This window comes from Pholcus phalangioides, unplaced genomic scaffold (assembly GCF_987345545.1).
Source record: "Pholcus phalangioides strain wild (caught in Gottingen) unplaced genomic scaffold, Ppha-v1.0 ptg000002l_1, whole genome shotgun sequence".
Lineage (NCBI taxonomy): Eukaryota > Metazoa > Arthropoda > Arachnida > Araneae > Pholcidae > Pholcus > Pholcus phalangioides.
In genome coordinates, this window is record NW_028301595.1 from 13,672,267 (window position 1) to 13,689,750 (window position 17,484).

Consider the following 17,484-nt stretch of genomic DNA (forward strand, 5'->3'; position numbering starts at 1 on the left):
TCACTGCTATTAAAATTGTAGATATATTATGTATTTATGATGCATATTATGAAAAGTGACACTGTTAATTAACCTATTGAATATATTAATCTCTAGACCAATCGTATTTTTCCAAATTAAGAAATGCCTGTAATTTTCCAGCATGGAATTCTCAGAGTACCACTGTTTACTCATGACTGGAGCTCGACTTACATGCATTTCTATATATTTTTTTTTCCTTAGCATTAATGCATATACGTAAATGCATGCAGTCAAAGAATTTTGAGAATAAATGCACATTTTTGAAGGTTTATTCAAGCTCACAATCGTTTTTTTTTAAATAATTTGTCAAACGAATATTGTTCATGATATTTCCATAACATCGGGTTTTGCTTTTCTTCCCCCCGCAGGTGGAATTTAATGAACTAAAGAAGGTGATTGCAATATTTTCCAAATTATCAACGATTTTAGTGAAACGCCATTTCTCTTTCAATTTTATTTCAGAAATTTCTGAAACTTCTTTTGTTACTGGTACTTCTTTATCCAGCAGCTACGCCTAACTAAAAATTAAAAATACATTTATGAAAATATGTAGAGGGCATTTGCATATACGGTATATACAGGATGATTCAGAAAAGATGGAGAACACTTTAAGCGGTGATAGTACACACACCAATACAAACAATTGTCATCAAGGAATGCATGGTCTAACATGAAACGCAAACGCGCTAGCGAGTGTCGAAACGGCCGCTCCGCAAACTTCAAAATGACATTCCTGTTGAAATTTATCGGGAGAAAAACAACACCACGCATGCAAATGTAATCTGGGGAAGAAGAAGAAACCGTATTCTTCCGTTCTGGCACTCTGGCTCTGATCGGACTGGGTCACTCTTTTGACACATCCTCTAGGTCAGAGGTTCTCAAAATCTCCGCCGTCAACCTCTGTCAGGGGCGCAGCGGAGCAGCAAACTGACGAAGGTTCTTCAGATTCTTTGTTAGACTACTTTGGGAGGAGCAACGGGTCAGCGTTGAATAAGAAAACGGGGCACCGTGGGTGGGGGCGTGGTAGCCTAGGCCGATAAGATACTCGCCTAAAGTACCAAAAAATGTTTAGAGGTTTCGCGAGTTCGATACCCGGTTCGTCCTTGTCAGAATATTTTCCTGACGCAGGGGTACAACAGAAACGGCGACATGACCGCAGAAAAAATTACTACCGCGGGTAAAGTCCCACATTGAGCGGTTAGCGCACCAACCTCTCGATGAGTATAAAAACAAGTCTGCCGTTCGGAATCGGCAATAAATTGTAGGTCCCGGTCAAATTAGCCCTCGTGTGCAGAAAATCACCGTGATGCGACAAAAATGATCAAATGAGTACCGTGGATGGAAAAAAAAAAGTTTGACTATCCCTGCTCCATGTCATTCACATGCTTGCTCATTGCTCCAAGTCACTCTTCCTCTCACTCACGTACTTGTAAACCCTTTAGGTTACTCACTCACCCAGTCCCTAGCTGTCTAGGCAGAGGCGTATTTATCGAGGGTTATACATTCCACCTTTCTCCTATTCTACTAATTTTCTTGGCCACTCATTCCTCAAATTTTCCGCCCCTGGCTATACCCCGCTGAGCTCCCTTACGCCACTGAAAATGACCACGGGGACTGGAAACTTGAAGATGCAATGAACTGCCGGTCCCCCGTGAAATAAAGAATGTTTCTTGTCCTTATCAGAAGGAGACAGGCTTTTTTGAACGCCACCCTATCCGATATGCCTTTGCTCCTCTTCTTCTTCGGGGTCCACTATTTTCTCCATTCATCTCTCTTCTCTCTCTCTCTGTTCAATTTTTTGAAAAGTACCATGAGCATTAAATAGGGAAAAAAATCGAACGAAAAGAAAATATAAGAGGAAAAGTTAGGATAAAAGTCAATAAACCTCTTGTTTTTCTTCTCTTCCGATTGCTCTTTTTTTTTCTATATCTTATTTGTATATAAAGGGTATTAAGAGCTTTGTTCATGACTTTTTTCCTTTCTTTTCACATGAAAAACATTTTCCGAATGTTAATTCAATCAGTGGCCGTATTTTTTAATAATGTCAAGTTACCTGGAATATTTCTACGTTAATTCAGCTACGGCGACAGTAACTTTCATTTGCGGAAATGCAATCAATTCTGGTATTTATTTATTATTATTATTAAATTTCACGTATCTACATTCGAAAGCGCTTCCCTGTAAAATGGTAACAGAGTGAAGTTTATTGACATTTTTCTTTACAGAAAGGGTCTCAAAATGGTGAAAACAATACTAAATTTGTGATTACCGGTATCATTTTCCAGGAAAAGTCGAATTTTAGGCGAAATTCGTGTGATATTCAAAACGCGGTTACAAAATATTCTACGAATGAAATATATTGTTATTTTCACAGTACGTTCAAATCGTAATGTTGCAGGTAATGGTTCAGAATTTAAAGGATTGTGCGATATGCTTATACTTTATACACAAATCTGTTGATTCTGTTGATGTAGTTGTGAATTTTTTTTGAAATTTCATCCTATATATCGTCTATAAGAGTGTTTCTCAACCTTTTTTGCCCGTGGCCCCCCTTTGAGCCATGTTTTTTCTCGTGGCTCCCATGTCTTACACAGAGTCTTCGACCCTGATCTAGAAGAAAGATCATTAATACGTATTGTTCTGTTCGCGTTTGCGAAAGAATGGAATTCCCGGTTTAAATGAAACAACAAACTTTATTTAATTCCGAATTGATCAGATGAAAAATTTAGCAGCAATGCTTCTCGAACGGCGGTAACAACAACACTTATTCGGACACACTTAGCGCCGAGGACCAAACATCCACATACGAAAATTAAAGGGAAAAAAAAAAGAGTTCTATTCAGGACCGTCTCGACATCATGGGCGCCCTAAGCAAATTTATGCTATGGTAGTCCCATACTTAGCCGGAAATAAACAGCCTACATATTTCCTACTTATTAATTTATTGTACTATACACGATATCATAAGGTTGGGTCACTTATGGACATGAGAACCCCGGGCATGACTCCTCACAACAGTGGGACTGACAGAGCTGCAACCCGGAGCCTGATATGGTTTTCATAATTTTTTTGTTTTTCACACTATAAATCTTATATAGAGGAGGGGTCTGTGAAGAATCTAGCCGGGGGGGGGGCTGCGAATAATCCCATCCTAGGGAACCTGCTGCAAAATGCAGGCGTGAGGCCAGGCTGGGTCCTTGCCCTAAGACGGCCCTGGTTTTATGGATGGCTTTGTGTGTTGGATTCTGTAATGTATAGTCACTAATATGAAAGCTTTATTTCTTCACACCTTAATTTTTCTTCTCTTAAATTTTTAAACGGTCTCCCCGTGCTCTAACTTCCAATTAAAAAATAATGTTGCACTGTCTCTCCTGATACCAACAAAAAAATTCCATGTAGTCAAGTGCAATATTCACAGAGATATTCGCATCCAAAAAAAGAGGAAATTTGGGAAAGAATATCGTTGAATGCGGGGGAAAATCCGTTTGACCTGCATTTAACCTGTTCTTTCCCAAAACATGTTTCAAGTGTTTATTGACGCATTACTTGAATGTAAAAACGCAACACTAAAATGGGCATAACTTCGATTCTAAGCGTCGTATAAGTAGAACAAGGTCTATTTTGGAACCCCAAAGAATAGGGTTTTCACAAGAAATATAAACAACAAAAATCGGCATTTTCTTCCAAAATGACGTTTTCAACGTAGTCGGATGCATTGATTTTTATACAGTACAACATGGTGTCCCTAACTTTTTGTTCCATCGCCCCCTCCTACAGTTTTTTTTTCTCTCATCGCCTCCCAACTCAAGCGAACCCATAGAATCTTATGTTATACCCGTAGTTTCTATCACCCCTTGGTCACGAGTGACCAAGAATCATGCACACTGACCTGGTCCTTCGCTCTCTAGTTCACTATTTTCGTCATTCACGTGCTTTCACACCCTTTTGGACATCCCCATGGTTACGAACTCTGTAGGTGACTGTATTGGTCACTCACTGACCTGTTCCCATGTTTTCTAATTACTGTATCCTTGTTCTATAGATCACTCACGTGCTTGCACGCTGTTTTGGTCACTTACATTATTTCAAACTCTTTAGATTACTCATTTGTAGCTCACCGACATTTTCTTCGATCTTTTGGTCACTGTTCCATGCTCTTAATCACATACACGCGCGCAGGAAAACTTCCCAAGTTACTCGCTGACCTAGTACCTTGCTCTCTAGGCAAAGTCGGATTTTTGCACTACCTGTGGGCTATGCAAATTTGTCACCCTTTTAAAATTCTGCGAATTTTCTTGACCACTCATTCCACAAATATGTCGCCCCCTTCCACTAAGCTACCGTAAATACGCTTCTGGCCGCTTACATGGTAGTCCGCGGACCACAGATTGAAAAACACTAGCCTATACCATTCCTTCAGATTCACGAAGCAAACTTCCCATCAACACTATTTTCTTACAAGTGCATTATTTTAATAGCTTACTTTAGCGAAGTATTATAACATTATAATCATCCAAAAATAATTGGAATATCTCTGAAATTATCCCATGCCATCTATAGAAATTATGTTAATCAGGTGTGCGTGTGTGTGACCAAAATATTGCGTTCGATATAACGTAATCGGGACCAGTATCGGCTATAACTCGAAATCTGATCACATTGTTCGCGATTAAGAAAGGGAAAAATCGATGGATGGGAATTTAACCATGCTGTAGCCGTCCTAAATTTAAACGTGTAATTCCGAGTGTCGCGTAATTCTTTCTTCGAGAGAAACGCGAGTAACGATAGCCTTTAAGATGCTCTTGGCTGATCCTTCCCGATCGAGTACTAAACTAGAGTGTTAAGATGTGAAATTTCCGAAAGTTTCACCCGAAGAAACGGTAAAATATTTTACGGCGTTTGTCGGTGAAGACAGAGAGAAGGGCATAGAAAGTGCGCGCGCTAAAGTTTCGGCTCTTTAATTAAACCTTTCGCAAGCTTTAATCCTAGAGATTCAAGAGACGACGATGGTGGAGTGGAGAAAATAGAGAGATATAGTGTATTATACTCCCCCTTTCGAATTGCGCTTGTGAGTGAGGAAGCGATTCTGCAGTAACACAAAGATCGGCTATCGAAGGACGGCTGGTAATTGTCTTCATCGTTCAAAGATTTCAAGCGATTCGTCGTACATTGGCGGTGTTTGGTGCCTCCTGACGTCAACGTCTTTCCTGCACTGACTCTCGGGTCTGTCTGTCTGTGTGTTTGCAGCGGCGGTGGCGGTGATGACGACAAGCTATCAAAGATCCAGTTTCGTCCGAGATTTTCCGCGAGAAGTAATTGAAATGTTGCAGGTTTTCCGGCCGGGGATAAAAGGGATCCCTTTTCCCCGACGAGAAATTTAATTTCGAGCTCGCTTTTTAATGAATTAGAAAACGCACTGCATACCAATCATATTAAAAGGAATCATAAGGTTCCGACAAGTCCTTTGAATCACTGTAACAGATTACTTCACGCACTGTTTGCCGGAAAGTTGTATTAATTTGTGCTTTAATGTTGTTTAATTATAAGTTAAATATTGTGTTTAATCACAGAAAAGGTACAGGTTGGTCCTGAAATAATTTTGCTGATATAAGAGAACTTGGCGGCCGCAAAAATGAACGAAATGCGAATGAAACTCGAGATACGGGCGTTTCAAAATATGCGCTTAAGAATGTGAAGGGAAGGAAAAAACAATATCTCTCCAGGTTACGTTCACGAGTTACGTGACGGTGAGGGGCCATTCAAGTATTACGTCAGCATCGATGGGAGCGGCGGTTTCCATCATTGCTGACTTTTGATGACAAGGGGGGGGGGTTGGATAATGCTTACGTCATCAACCACCCTTTATGAAAATATGAAATATTTTTAATGAAATCTTACTCGGTGCGCCAAAAACGGGAAAAACCTTTCGATAGTTTGTGGGCACTTGAAGTAACATTCCCCCTTATTGATGAGTGCCTTACAGCGTCACTTTAGTGATCTCTAGAAGTTTCACGGATCCAAGTGCTCTGGAACTGTGCCACGCATCATTCAAGTGATCCGTAATTATATGCCGCGAATCACACTTAAATAATCTGAGAATGTGCCGCGGGTAACTTGAGTGATGTAGATCCGCACCGGGGGGGGGGGGTGGCACTTAAGTGTTCTAAAACTACGGCATATGTCGCTCAAGGGATCTCTAAATGTGTCGCGAATTGCTTTCAAATGTTCTGGAACTGTGTCCCTGGTCATTTAAGTGATCTGAAAATATGCCACGGGCCGCTTAAATGCTCTGGAATTGCACCACGGGTCACTTAAGCGATGTGTAAATGTGTCACTTAGTTCATTTTTACAAAATTAGGTTTGAGGAGAGTAGGCCGTATCAGATAATCCCCAGGGCCATGTTTGGTCCGTGGGCCAAGGACCTTTATGAGATTTATTATTATATGGCTTAGAGGGTGGGTCGCGATGAATTTATTAAAGATAAATTTTGAGTGCATAGCCTTCAAATAACATTGAAATTAACTGAAATTGATTATAATAATATATAAACGTATTTTCTTCGAAATTTTTGCTTAAAATATAAATTTTTGATCGTTGAGAGGAGGAGCGGGACGAGCCTCCCCCATCCTTCCCCCCGTGTACGTCTCGGATCCCACCAATATGCGTTAGGATTGAGAGGAGCAGAGCTGATGGACGACATTTTGCTGACAAGGGGGGGGGGGCTGTCAGAGGTTTCTGATTTTTGCTGACATTGGGGAGGGGGGGTCAAAAATGGCTAAAAATTTGCTGACGTAATACTTGAACGGCCCCTAAAATCCTCGTCTACCACTGTGAAGTTTGCTGTCCCGGTCTTGGGGTCGAACCCGAGGCAGGATATAGGTAAGATATTTCCCCCCTAATGAACTTGATGTGGCCACCGATAGACAAGCGTCTTCATTTCCAACCCATCTCATTAATGGCAGTATGTAGCGATATCGCCAGAATTGGCGTTTGGTGAAGTAGGTTACGCGTTCACGGCAATAAAACATCGGGAAAACTCCAATGGCAACACCCACTTTCATTCATTGCTAAGTGATCGGCGCAAAACAAAAAACTAAGAATGGCGTTGGAACCATGCAGGAATAAGAATAGAAAAATTAATGTATTCTTTCTCCTTCATGCGTTGGAACGGTAGCCAGGGATATACGTTAAGCGTTGTGTTTCATCTCTTTGATATTACGCTTGCCGTGTGGTCTCGGGGGGGTAGTTTGTGACGTAAACGACCCTGTTACTTTTTTATAAGCAGATGAAATCAGCATAGGATTGAGAGATATTTCTCGTCTAAGGTTTTGATTTAGCTCCCAGGAATTCGCACACATGTACAAGTATTCCCATAAACTTTTCATAATCTATAATCTAAAAATTATGAACTAAATCCAAGCAATACTCGATGCATTTTAATGTTTTTTGATATTAACATTCCTAATCCTAAATCCTAAATATGACATAGTGGCCTGTGGGTTCCGACTGAAATTGGCAAACAGTGCATACCCCTGAGTCATTTCTTAGCCATCCTGGACTAGTAGTGCGATTTTCGAAATGGTTTTTATATGTTTTATTTTTAAACTACTTAGAGTTTAATATTACCCATATTGGGTTATTAATCTAGGGGGAAATAAAAAGCAGAAAGTGTCACTCAACAGGGCAGTGACAGAATGTCACTTCATTAGCCTTTTAGGACGTCATTAAGTTATAATTAATGCTATTCTTTTAACATGGGTTTTTTTCCCGGGTTTTCTTTAATGAGGTATTTTGGATCACGTGATATCTCCCTCTTTGTTTGAGGGACATGCAAACCGTGTTAACCAATATGGCGACTTCCTGCGCGACTCATGAAATAAACAAATCTAGATTTAAAGAAACGTAGAAATGAATATATATTTTTCTCTTTTCTAAGGGGTGCTAAGTAAGTTGATCCCCCCCGCCCCCTCCGAACTTCAAGTTATCCATCTGCCTGTCTCAGCTTTCAAAAATGCTTAATTAAAGCTGTGGAATTTATTCGATGTGCTTTATCCTAAACTACAGTCGAATTCCGTTTTAACGAATACCATTATAGAGAAAATCTCGTTTTAACGAACACTTTTATAATCCCCCAAATAAGTTTACATAGGAACAATGCTAGGTAACGTGGAATTATTTTATAACGAAATTTCGATATAACGAAGTGATTCTTAAGGCCTTTTGGCGTTCGTTGTAACGGGATTCGACTGTATATGAATTTATGCAGTTGAATATCTAAAGACACAATACGGAGACATTAATTTTCATGCTTGAGAAGATGTAAATAAAAAGTTGAAATCAATGTTATTGCATTGATATCCAACTCAAAAGTTACTTCATATTTAATCTCCTGGGCTTCGTATATCTCTAAGCGAACTCAATATTTCAAAAATCAAGAATTCTATGCAATTTTTAAAGTTATTGATGTGGTTTTTTGATGACAAGTTTTTTCCGCAGTAAAATCGGCAATTTTAACACTGATTTCTATGAGGATCACCCTTTTCCTGACCCTCAAAGCGATGCTGATGATGATTATGGCGTCTATTCCTCATTACTGGGAGGATTGAAAATGTGGTAAACCATTATAAAGGCATAAACTATTATACATATACGTACAGCATTGAAGAAATGACAAACCATTGTAAAGGCATATGCGTGTCTTAAACACATTGCTAGGAAACCACGATAACCGAAGTAAACGTTCGGAAAGTGATTGTTGAGGCCCAAAAACCATTGTTGCCCGACAGTTTTTCGCCCGTTTGGGGCACTTGCCCTGCTCTGACGAAATTTTAAAGTAGCCTATCGTTCAAGTCGGATCTCATTTCGTATATATGCAAAATTTGGCAACGATCGATCTAAAATTGTAGATTTGTATAGAGAACATACACACAGACAGACACACAGAAAATCAATTTTATATATATAGATTAAATGCAGTTAATTATGATTATTTAATTTAGGCCTATATTATCTACGAAATTTGATATTTTGCAGTTGGTATATTAACATTCAAAATAATTCCAGCAATATAATAATTATAATAATTCAAAAATTAATTGAAACATTGTACATTAAGATATTTTTTTTACATATTGTTCCTTATCATTTCTGTCAGAAGCACTCGAGATGGCAAACCGCGAAGTTTTCAATTCGGAGGGTCACACAGATTTATTTTACAGAACACCTACCTACGTACGCGTATTCACAAGCAGCGGTACCGACGGAACACAACTGACGGAATAACCTCGTCTTCCGACTGAAATAAAAACAAACTAGTTCCGCAGAGACGGTGCCGCTATTAGGTGAACGAGAGAAACGTTCTAGAATAATCTCGACGATTCTCGCGTGATCCTCTCTGGGTATTATGGCATCGCCAAATCATCGCTGCGACCAGACTAGGCAAGTTTGTCGTTAGCTTGGCGAAATTTACTTAGAAATGCATTGAGGATTATTTGCAGGCGGAAAATGGCATAATACTTCATAAACAATGACTGAATGAATGAACGCCAGGGGCTCTGCCACCGGACTTTCCCGTTGCCGAGATCTCTTCCAGCACAGCTTCGTGGCAGAGTCTGGGACAAAGTGAGTGCACCTAACAGTCTGAGTGTGTAGCTAGTGTTGTGTTTGATATTTCAGTGCTGCCGTCTATACTTCAAATTGTGAGTGAAGTGTAATGATTGAATATTTGTAACGTTGTAGGCCTGTTGCTCACTGTGGGTGAGACTTTTTAACGGGGAGATCGGCTCGCATTCGCGCCTTGAAGTTGGAAACCATCAATCATTGTTGGAATAAACAATGACTATTAACATTATTTTCGTAACGCTGTATTGTCTTCTCCCAGGGCGTGGAAAGGGTTTGAAACTTGCTATAGTCTTGATTTTTACATAGGAAATATAGATTTCTCGATGAATTCAGTTGGGTGCTCAGACCCATACCATAAATTACTGGAGCAACCCCACATCACGCCCGGCTTCCTATGTTTTTATGTTGCAGTTGGTGATTTATGTTGGATGTTACATTGGTTTATTATTTGTTTTATGTCGGGCGTCTCGTAGTTTCTCCAGTTCAAAGATAATTGAAATCATCAGTCTCGAGTTGGCTTTCAATCAACCCAATAACGAGCCTACACGTGATGCAACTGAAACAGATCCGAGGAAAATATTCTCAGTGAAAGAGTTACCTCGTATAAGCAAATGCAAAATTGCTTATATGAAGTGTTAAGCCGTCCTGTTTAACCACCCTGCTTACAAGCGATTGGCAAGAGATTCGGATGATCTCTGTTTGACGAATCGGCGATAAATTTAATAACTTAGTTCCAACGCAATGAAATGTTAGAAAAGGGAAGGGAAAAAAAGAATAGTAAGAGAGAAAAAAAATGAAAGAAAACAGTATATATTACTATACTCGCTCTCTTATCGGTATTACAGATAAGAGAGAGTAGGTATGAAATATATTTCTGTTTTCACTCTCACTTACCTGTTCTTCTTCTTCTCTTATGCACATGTATATAGTAGAACTTATCCTCCTCATCACGGCTGCAAAAGAAACTATTTTTTTTTTCATAGGGTTGCGACAAAGTTTCGTGGTGATGAGGAGAGAAAAAAGAAACCAGTGGACTTGTTTGAAAACTTATTCCATTGGCGTTTGGACGCGATATTACGCCCTTGATCGTAAAGTGGTCAAATTGTTCAACGAATCAAACCAATAAATACAAAAATACTAATGAAAATAATCGTAAAATGTTAATTTTGGAAATAATTCATACTGAAACATGACTGATTCAGATGAATTAACTCTACTACCATAAATAACAAGGTAGCAAAGCGGGCTCACTCGGTTCTGCAGGGGAATGACGTCCCGCGTTACGTCAGCCTCACGAGACAACCAACCCTTGTTATACGGCCCTGACCAGTTGCACTGTAGACGCCAGCGCAGCACGCAGACGAAGAAAGCAGTTCTAACGAAGGGGTTCGATGAGCTAACTTCTCGGTGATAATGTGATCTGCATTCGTTGTGTTTCCACTGGTTTCTTCGCGTCTTAATAATAATTATTTCTTGCAATAATTACGAGCGATTCTTCGTAGACTGGCGGTGTTTGGTACTTGGCGGCAACGTCCTTTCTGCACTGAATTCCGGTCCCAGTTGCTGAGATTTTCCGCGAGAAGTAATTGAAATGTTGCAGGTTTTCCTTTCGGGGGATAGAAGGTGTTGGGAATAGTACGAGCTTACGTTTGTAATCCCTCTGGTCACCTCCAGATGGCGAAACTGATACGTTATGTGACTTTTCGCTTGTCTTCTTTTCCCTTGTATATTTTTTCCCTAGTATGATATGTTCGTTCGACGCCTACGCATGTCTCGTCTTGTATTACGGAAAATAAAATCGTTTCTTCTACGCATTTGCTCTCCCAATGAAAAGCTATTTCGGCCCCGACATATTTTGGTGCACGAAACCCGCCGGAACGAATATTTTGGTGAACGAAACACGCCGAAACGAATATTTTGATGAAGGAAACCTGTCGGATGAACATTTTGACCAACGAAACTCGTCTTAACATGGATCAGGAGAAATTAACGACGCTCCATCGGAAACGGACAACGGTGCGCGCTAAGGTGACTAGATTCGTTTCAACGTTGGACAGTGCCGGGAAGGAAACCGACTCGGAAATCGACTTCATGGTTTCTCGTTTGACGGAGGAATTGGACAAATTACTTCGCCTTGACGACGGTATTCACGCTCTACTATCAGACGAGGACTACGCTATCGATATCGAAAAATGCGAGGAATACACTGAGAAAGCGAAACGTGCCTTGTTCGATGCTTCTCTCGTGCTACGAAAACGCAACAAGTCTCCAACGACGGTGCCTCCTCTGGTTGCTACTTCGATTCCCGCTTCAGCTGAACCTACATCGACTTCATCACCATGTGCTCTCAAGCTGCCTACAATACGCCTAGAGCCCTTCCGCGGTTGTGTTGAAGAATGGCCGACATTCTGGCAACAATTCACCTCTTCGATCGACGAGAATCCTCAACTGTCAACCATCGACAAACACGTTTATCTACGGGGGTATCTCCAAAACGAACCCAAGAAGCTCGTCGAGGGAATCGGCGTCACATCGGAAGCCTACGAGACGGTAAAGAAGATGCTGATCGACAGGTACGGCAACAAGGATACCATCATACAGACCCACATCGATTTCTTCGACAGCCTGCGCCCAACGACAGCTTCATCGCCCGAGTTTCTCAACGACACCTACTTGGAAATTAACGCCCATATTCAAGCTCTCCGATCACTCGGCGAAGATGTCGATAACTACAGTCGGATTTTGACACCGAAGATTCTTCGCACATTTCCTATGGACATTCGTCAACGGTGGATTATCTACTCTAAACGGCAAGATATCTCGGACATGGACATATCAAAGCTGATGCAGTTCCTCGGTGAAGAAATCGACGGACTTCGATTTTCAAGCAAAGTGCAAGGTGAGTTTCCTTTGCCACCTTCGACTTTCCGCCCGACTACGGAAGCATTTCATGTTCGCATTCGACGTAACGAGAAAAATCCGTCACCCTTCTGCCCATTTTGTGAATCGTATGATCATTGGCCCCAAAATTGCTTGGTGATAACTGATGTTCAATTACGAGTGCAGAAGCTAAAAGAAACTCGTCGTTGTTTTTTGTGTACTAACCGTTCGCATAACGCTAAAACTTGCCCACGCCGTGCTAGAGCTTTCTGTTCTAACTGTAAAAGGAAACATCACGTATCCATTTGTCCTTCACTTCATGCCTCTACTGCTGTTGGTAAAATTGATGTATCGCCCCGTTTTACGTATTTGCAAACTGCACGTATTTGGGTATTCGGTCCCAACGGAAATTGCAAATTGTCTCGATGTGTGTTAGACGCCGGAAGTCAAACCTCCTTCATTCACAGCAGTTTAGTGAATGAACTGCAATTGCATGTGCTGCAATCGGTCAACTTGTCTATTAGTGCATTCGAAGCTGTGCCAAAACAATCGATGTATCGACGTCAAGTGCAATTTTTCTTATCTAGCATTTGGGATAACAGATCGATTCCGATAGTTGCTTTCGAAAGCAATAATTCCTACGCCTCACATCCCACGGCTCCAGTAGACATTGGTGCATTTGCTACTTCACGCAGAATTCAGCTTGCGGACCCTCACTCTTCTGACGACATCCCGATTCAAATTCTCATCGGTAGTGATTATTACTGGAAAATAGTGAAAACTGATTCACCGGTCAAATTGTCAGACACTTTCGTTCTTGTTCCGTCTCATCTCGGACATATCTTGAGTGGTACCCATTCCAACGTTCATGTCCAACACACTCCTGCTTCGAACAACACTACTGTTCATTGCATGGCTACTACTTGTGCTGAAGAAATAAATGACTCGTTCAAACGCTTCTGGGAACTCGAGGCCATGGGAATCACCGATGTAAACGAAAAATCACTCTCGACTGGTGAAACAAAAATATTGCAAGATTTCCACGAATCTTACAGCCTGGAAAACCATCGTCGTGTCGTTTCACTACCGTGGAAAGAAAACGTATGCCTCACGTCGGACAATCGACCTATTGCCTCACGCCGCCTTGACACTCTTCGTAGACGTCTGGATAAGGATCGCCCTTTTCGGGAAATGTACATTCAGCAAATGGAACGTTACATCCAGAACGGCCACGTCGAAATCGCGCCAGAATCATCAAGTCCTAGAATTTATTATCTCCCTCACCACGCAGTGAAGAAGACCATTCTTGAGCCGGAAAAGTGTCGTATCGTATTCGATTCATCGTCTCATGTCAACGAATACCCATCTCTGAATGATGCTCTTGAGACTGGTCCAGATCTACCTTCGACAGAAATTCGTCAGACTGTGAAAAGTTCAATGTTGGTATCTACGTCTCTCCCAGTAATTGACATTTCTCGTTTCAGTTCTTACGCGAAACTTATTCGGGTTACCTCGTGGATGCAACGATTCATATACAACTGTCGCACGTCTTGCAAACTTCATGGCGAATTAACAGCAAAAGAACTCGAAAAAGCGAAATGTTATTGGATTCGTCAAGTTCAAATGGATTGTTTTCCGTCTGACTATGATGCTCTTCGACATAGTAAACAACTTCCAAAAGACTCGAAAATTGCACAATTACATCCATTTCTTAGTGACAATCTGATACGAGTTGGTGGTCGCTTGCAGTTCGCATCACTTCCAGCTGCTTCAAAGCATCCTTTAGTACTCGATGGTTCACACCCATTTGTCAAATTGCTCATTCGTCACGTACATATTCGTCTCCATCATCTGAGCACGAGAGTGGTACTATCAGAACTGCGAAATGATTACTGGATTCTTCGAGGGCGACAGATTATTAAAAGTGTCCTACGCCAGTGTCTTCCCTGTAAAATTTTTAGAAACACGCCACCGGCTCAAATTGAAGCACCACTTCCTTCGGATAGAGTCACACAGTCGAAACCATTCAGTGTCGTGGGAATAGACTTCGCTGGCCTACTATACGTTCGTAGAAGCTCTATCTCAGTGAAAGTGTATATCTTGTTGTTTACATGTGCTGTCACTCGAGCGATTCATCTCGAGCTTGTCACGGATTGCTCTACAGATAAGATTTTGCTGGCATTTTCACGTTTTGTTGCTCGTCGAGGTGTTCCCAACACTGTATATTCGGATAATGCGCAGACTTTTCACGTCGCAAATCGTGAGCTTTCCGGCCTTTGGGGTGCCATGACTTCACCTTCTGCTCACCAGTACTACGCCTCCCACGGAATCACTTGGAAATTCATAGCCCCTCGAGCGGCTTGGTGGGGAGGATGGTGGGAACGCATGATTGGTGTCGTCAAACGTTGTTTACGGAAAACATTAGGAGATGTCGTCCTCCTACAGGAAGATGCAAGACCTCGACACATGTGGACGAAGGCACGCGTATTATCTCTCGTCAAAGGTCGTGCCGGCAACCTTCGTTCGTGTATTCTACGTACAGCCAGTGGAACAGAAATTCGACGGCCAATTCAATTGGTAATTCCTCTGGAGGTTGACCAGGGTGGGGAGGATGTTGGGAATAGTACGAGCTTACGTTTGTAATCCCTCTGGTCACCTCCAGATGGCGAAACTGATACGTTATGTGACTTTTCGCTTGTCTTCTTTTCCCTTGTATATTTTTTCCCTAGTATGATATGTTCGTTCGACGCCTACGCATGTCTCGTCTTGTATTACGGAAAATAAAATCGTTTCTTCTACGCATTTGCTCTCCCAATGAAAAGCTATTTCGGCCCCGACAGAAGGGATCCTCCTTTTCCCGACGTGAAATTTAATTTCAAGCTCGCCTTTTAATGAATAAGAAAGAGAGAGAGCCCCCACTACATTCCAATTACATTAAAAGCAGTCATAAGGTTCCGAAAGCCCTTTGAATCACTGTAACGGAATACTTCACGCTCTGTTTGGCAAGAAGGTGTATTAATTTGTGCTAACTGGAATATTGTTTAATCACAGCAAATGTACGGGGTGGTCCTGAAATATTGAGAATGAAATTCGAGACATATGATTGTTTCGGACTATGTACTCGAGAATGAAGGAGGGGGGGGGGAGGACCAGCACCTTCTAGAGATAGAAGGTCTCCGCACGCTGCTCGTGACGTCAGCAAGTAGTACATTTTCCCTCAAAATATTCAGGGAAAAAAAATATCCATAAAAAATCTGGCTCGTGCCAGTACCATCGTTGGTCACATATTACATGTTGTAAATATTCTCACGACGAATAAAGGAACCTGGGGAATGTTGGGACTGGGTCACGGGGGGTGTGCGTGTGGGCTTCGTGGGCCGTTGCTCCCTGGACTGGGAGCGAAGCTGCTACTGAGGGGGACGAAAACCGAAAGACCAGGCTCTGCGCTTGCAGCTAGGACTTAGACAGAGTGTCGGAGATGCCGGGAGGGGGGCACTTGCTGGTGACAATCCCCACTGACGGGCGCTTCGTCCCGGCATCCCTGGTCCTCCCCAGAACGACCCAACCCACACGGGTAGAGGGCTTACATCCCGGAAGGGACAGAGCCCGGGTCGTGTCTGGTCTGACAGACATTATCATCGTTGGGTGGGAAAGAAATGATCATCCTGAGAATTGGCGATTTCTATGCCCCATATCCAATCACCAGTATAGTATTATTAGTGAGCCAACCAGGAAGATTCTACGCCAAAATAAGAAGAAACGAAATGGGTTGCTGTGATTCAAAATGTGGCAAACTTGCTAGGTGGTCTTAATGACGTTACGGATATACTTAGCAACACGTACGGAGGTATTCTATCTCTAAAGCCCCATTTACATGGAAAATAGAGAAAGCGGGTTTAAAGCCCGCTTCAAGAATTTTCACCAATGACTGCTCCCCATTTCTTTCCTTACGAAGGAAAAAAATGGTCAAGCGTGTCTTTGAACTCCTAATGCTACCATAATATTTGCACTTGTAAACGGGGCTTAGGAGGTGGTCGGAAAACCCAAGCTTTTGAGGTTATACGTTCACAACAATAAAACTTAAAACTCAAATAGCATCACGCAGTTATATGCATTGCCGGTTGCTAAGTGATCGGCGCAGAGAAAAAAAAAATATGAATGGCATTGGACCATCATAAACCGCCGGCGCAGACAAGGAAAGAAGATCTAACAAAGGGATTGGTGCACCGACCTGTTGGTGGGGCACTTCCAGCGGCAGTAATATGATCTGTAGAGCAGAGTCTGATATCATGCTCTCCGAGACCGTTCATCCCTTTGGGAGAGAGTCAACCAAACCATCCCATGACGGTCACTCTGGGCGGTCAGTGGTGATGTCTGTCTGTGTAGGGTTAGGATTTTTATATTTTTTCATATTTTTTTATGACTTTGCACATTTTGATATTTGTTTTTACGCAATAGAACATTTTTCATGATTTCCGCAATTTTATGATATTTCTCATGTTTTTTTTCAGAATTTAAAGTATATTTTCACATATTTATTATTTGCGTCTCTTTTAAGATGCAAAATAAAAATGATGCTCTAAAATTTAGCAAATATTAAAAATGCAGCAGATGGCTATTCTGAAATTCAGCGGAAAAAATGAGGACGGAATTTTTTCCCTCAAACTTTCTTTCACGTGCGTTTTGCGATTGGACAATAACTTTCGATTTTACTTACCTTTAGCGTTGTCTCTTGCAATTATTGTAGTTTTTTATTTTCAGTGGCATTAGCATCAGTTATCAAGTTTATTTGCGTACGTCTGTGACATCATTTTTGACAGTGATTTCAAAGCATCCCGTATTATCGAGGAAATGTGGTCAACCCATTTATGAAGGTGCATTTTTAGGTTCTTAAGGCATCTTTTTTCCGTTGCTTTAGGGCATACATAAATCCTAGCCCTAGTGATCAGCATTAGTTTTTTC

The 17,484-nt window shown here is 41.4% G+C and overlaps 1 protein-coding gene across 1 annotated transcript; it reads left to right on the plus strand.

Moving 5' to 3' along the window:
• Positions 1–11,613: 11,613 nt before the first annotated feature.
• LOC149089438 (uncharacterized) lies at positions 11,614–15,165 on the plus strand. The gene has a single exon (XM_089240367.1). The coding sequence runs from the start codon at positions 11,614–11,616 to the stop codon at positions 15,163–15,165; it is 3,552 nt and encodes a 1,183-aa protein (XP_089096493.1).
• Positions 15,166–17,484: the final 2,319 nt, after the last annotated feature.

Bases quoted from the DNA above. Each gene is read 5' to 3' on its own strand.
- LOC149089438 (XM_089240367.1), top strand. From the start codon at position 11,614: ATGGATCAGGAGAAATTAACGACGCTCCATCGGAAACGGACAACGGTG.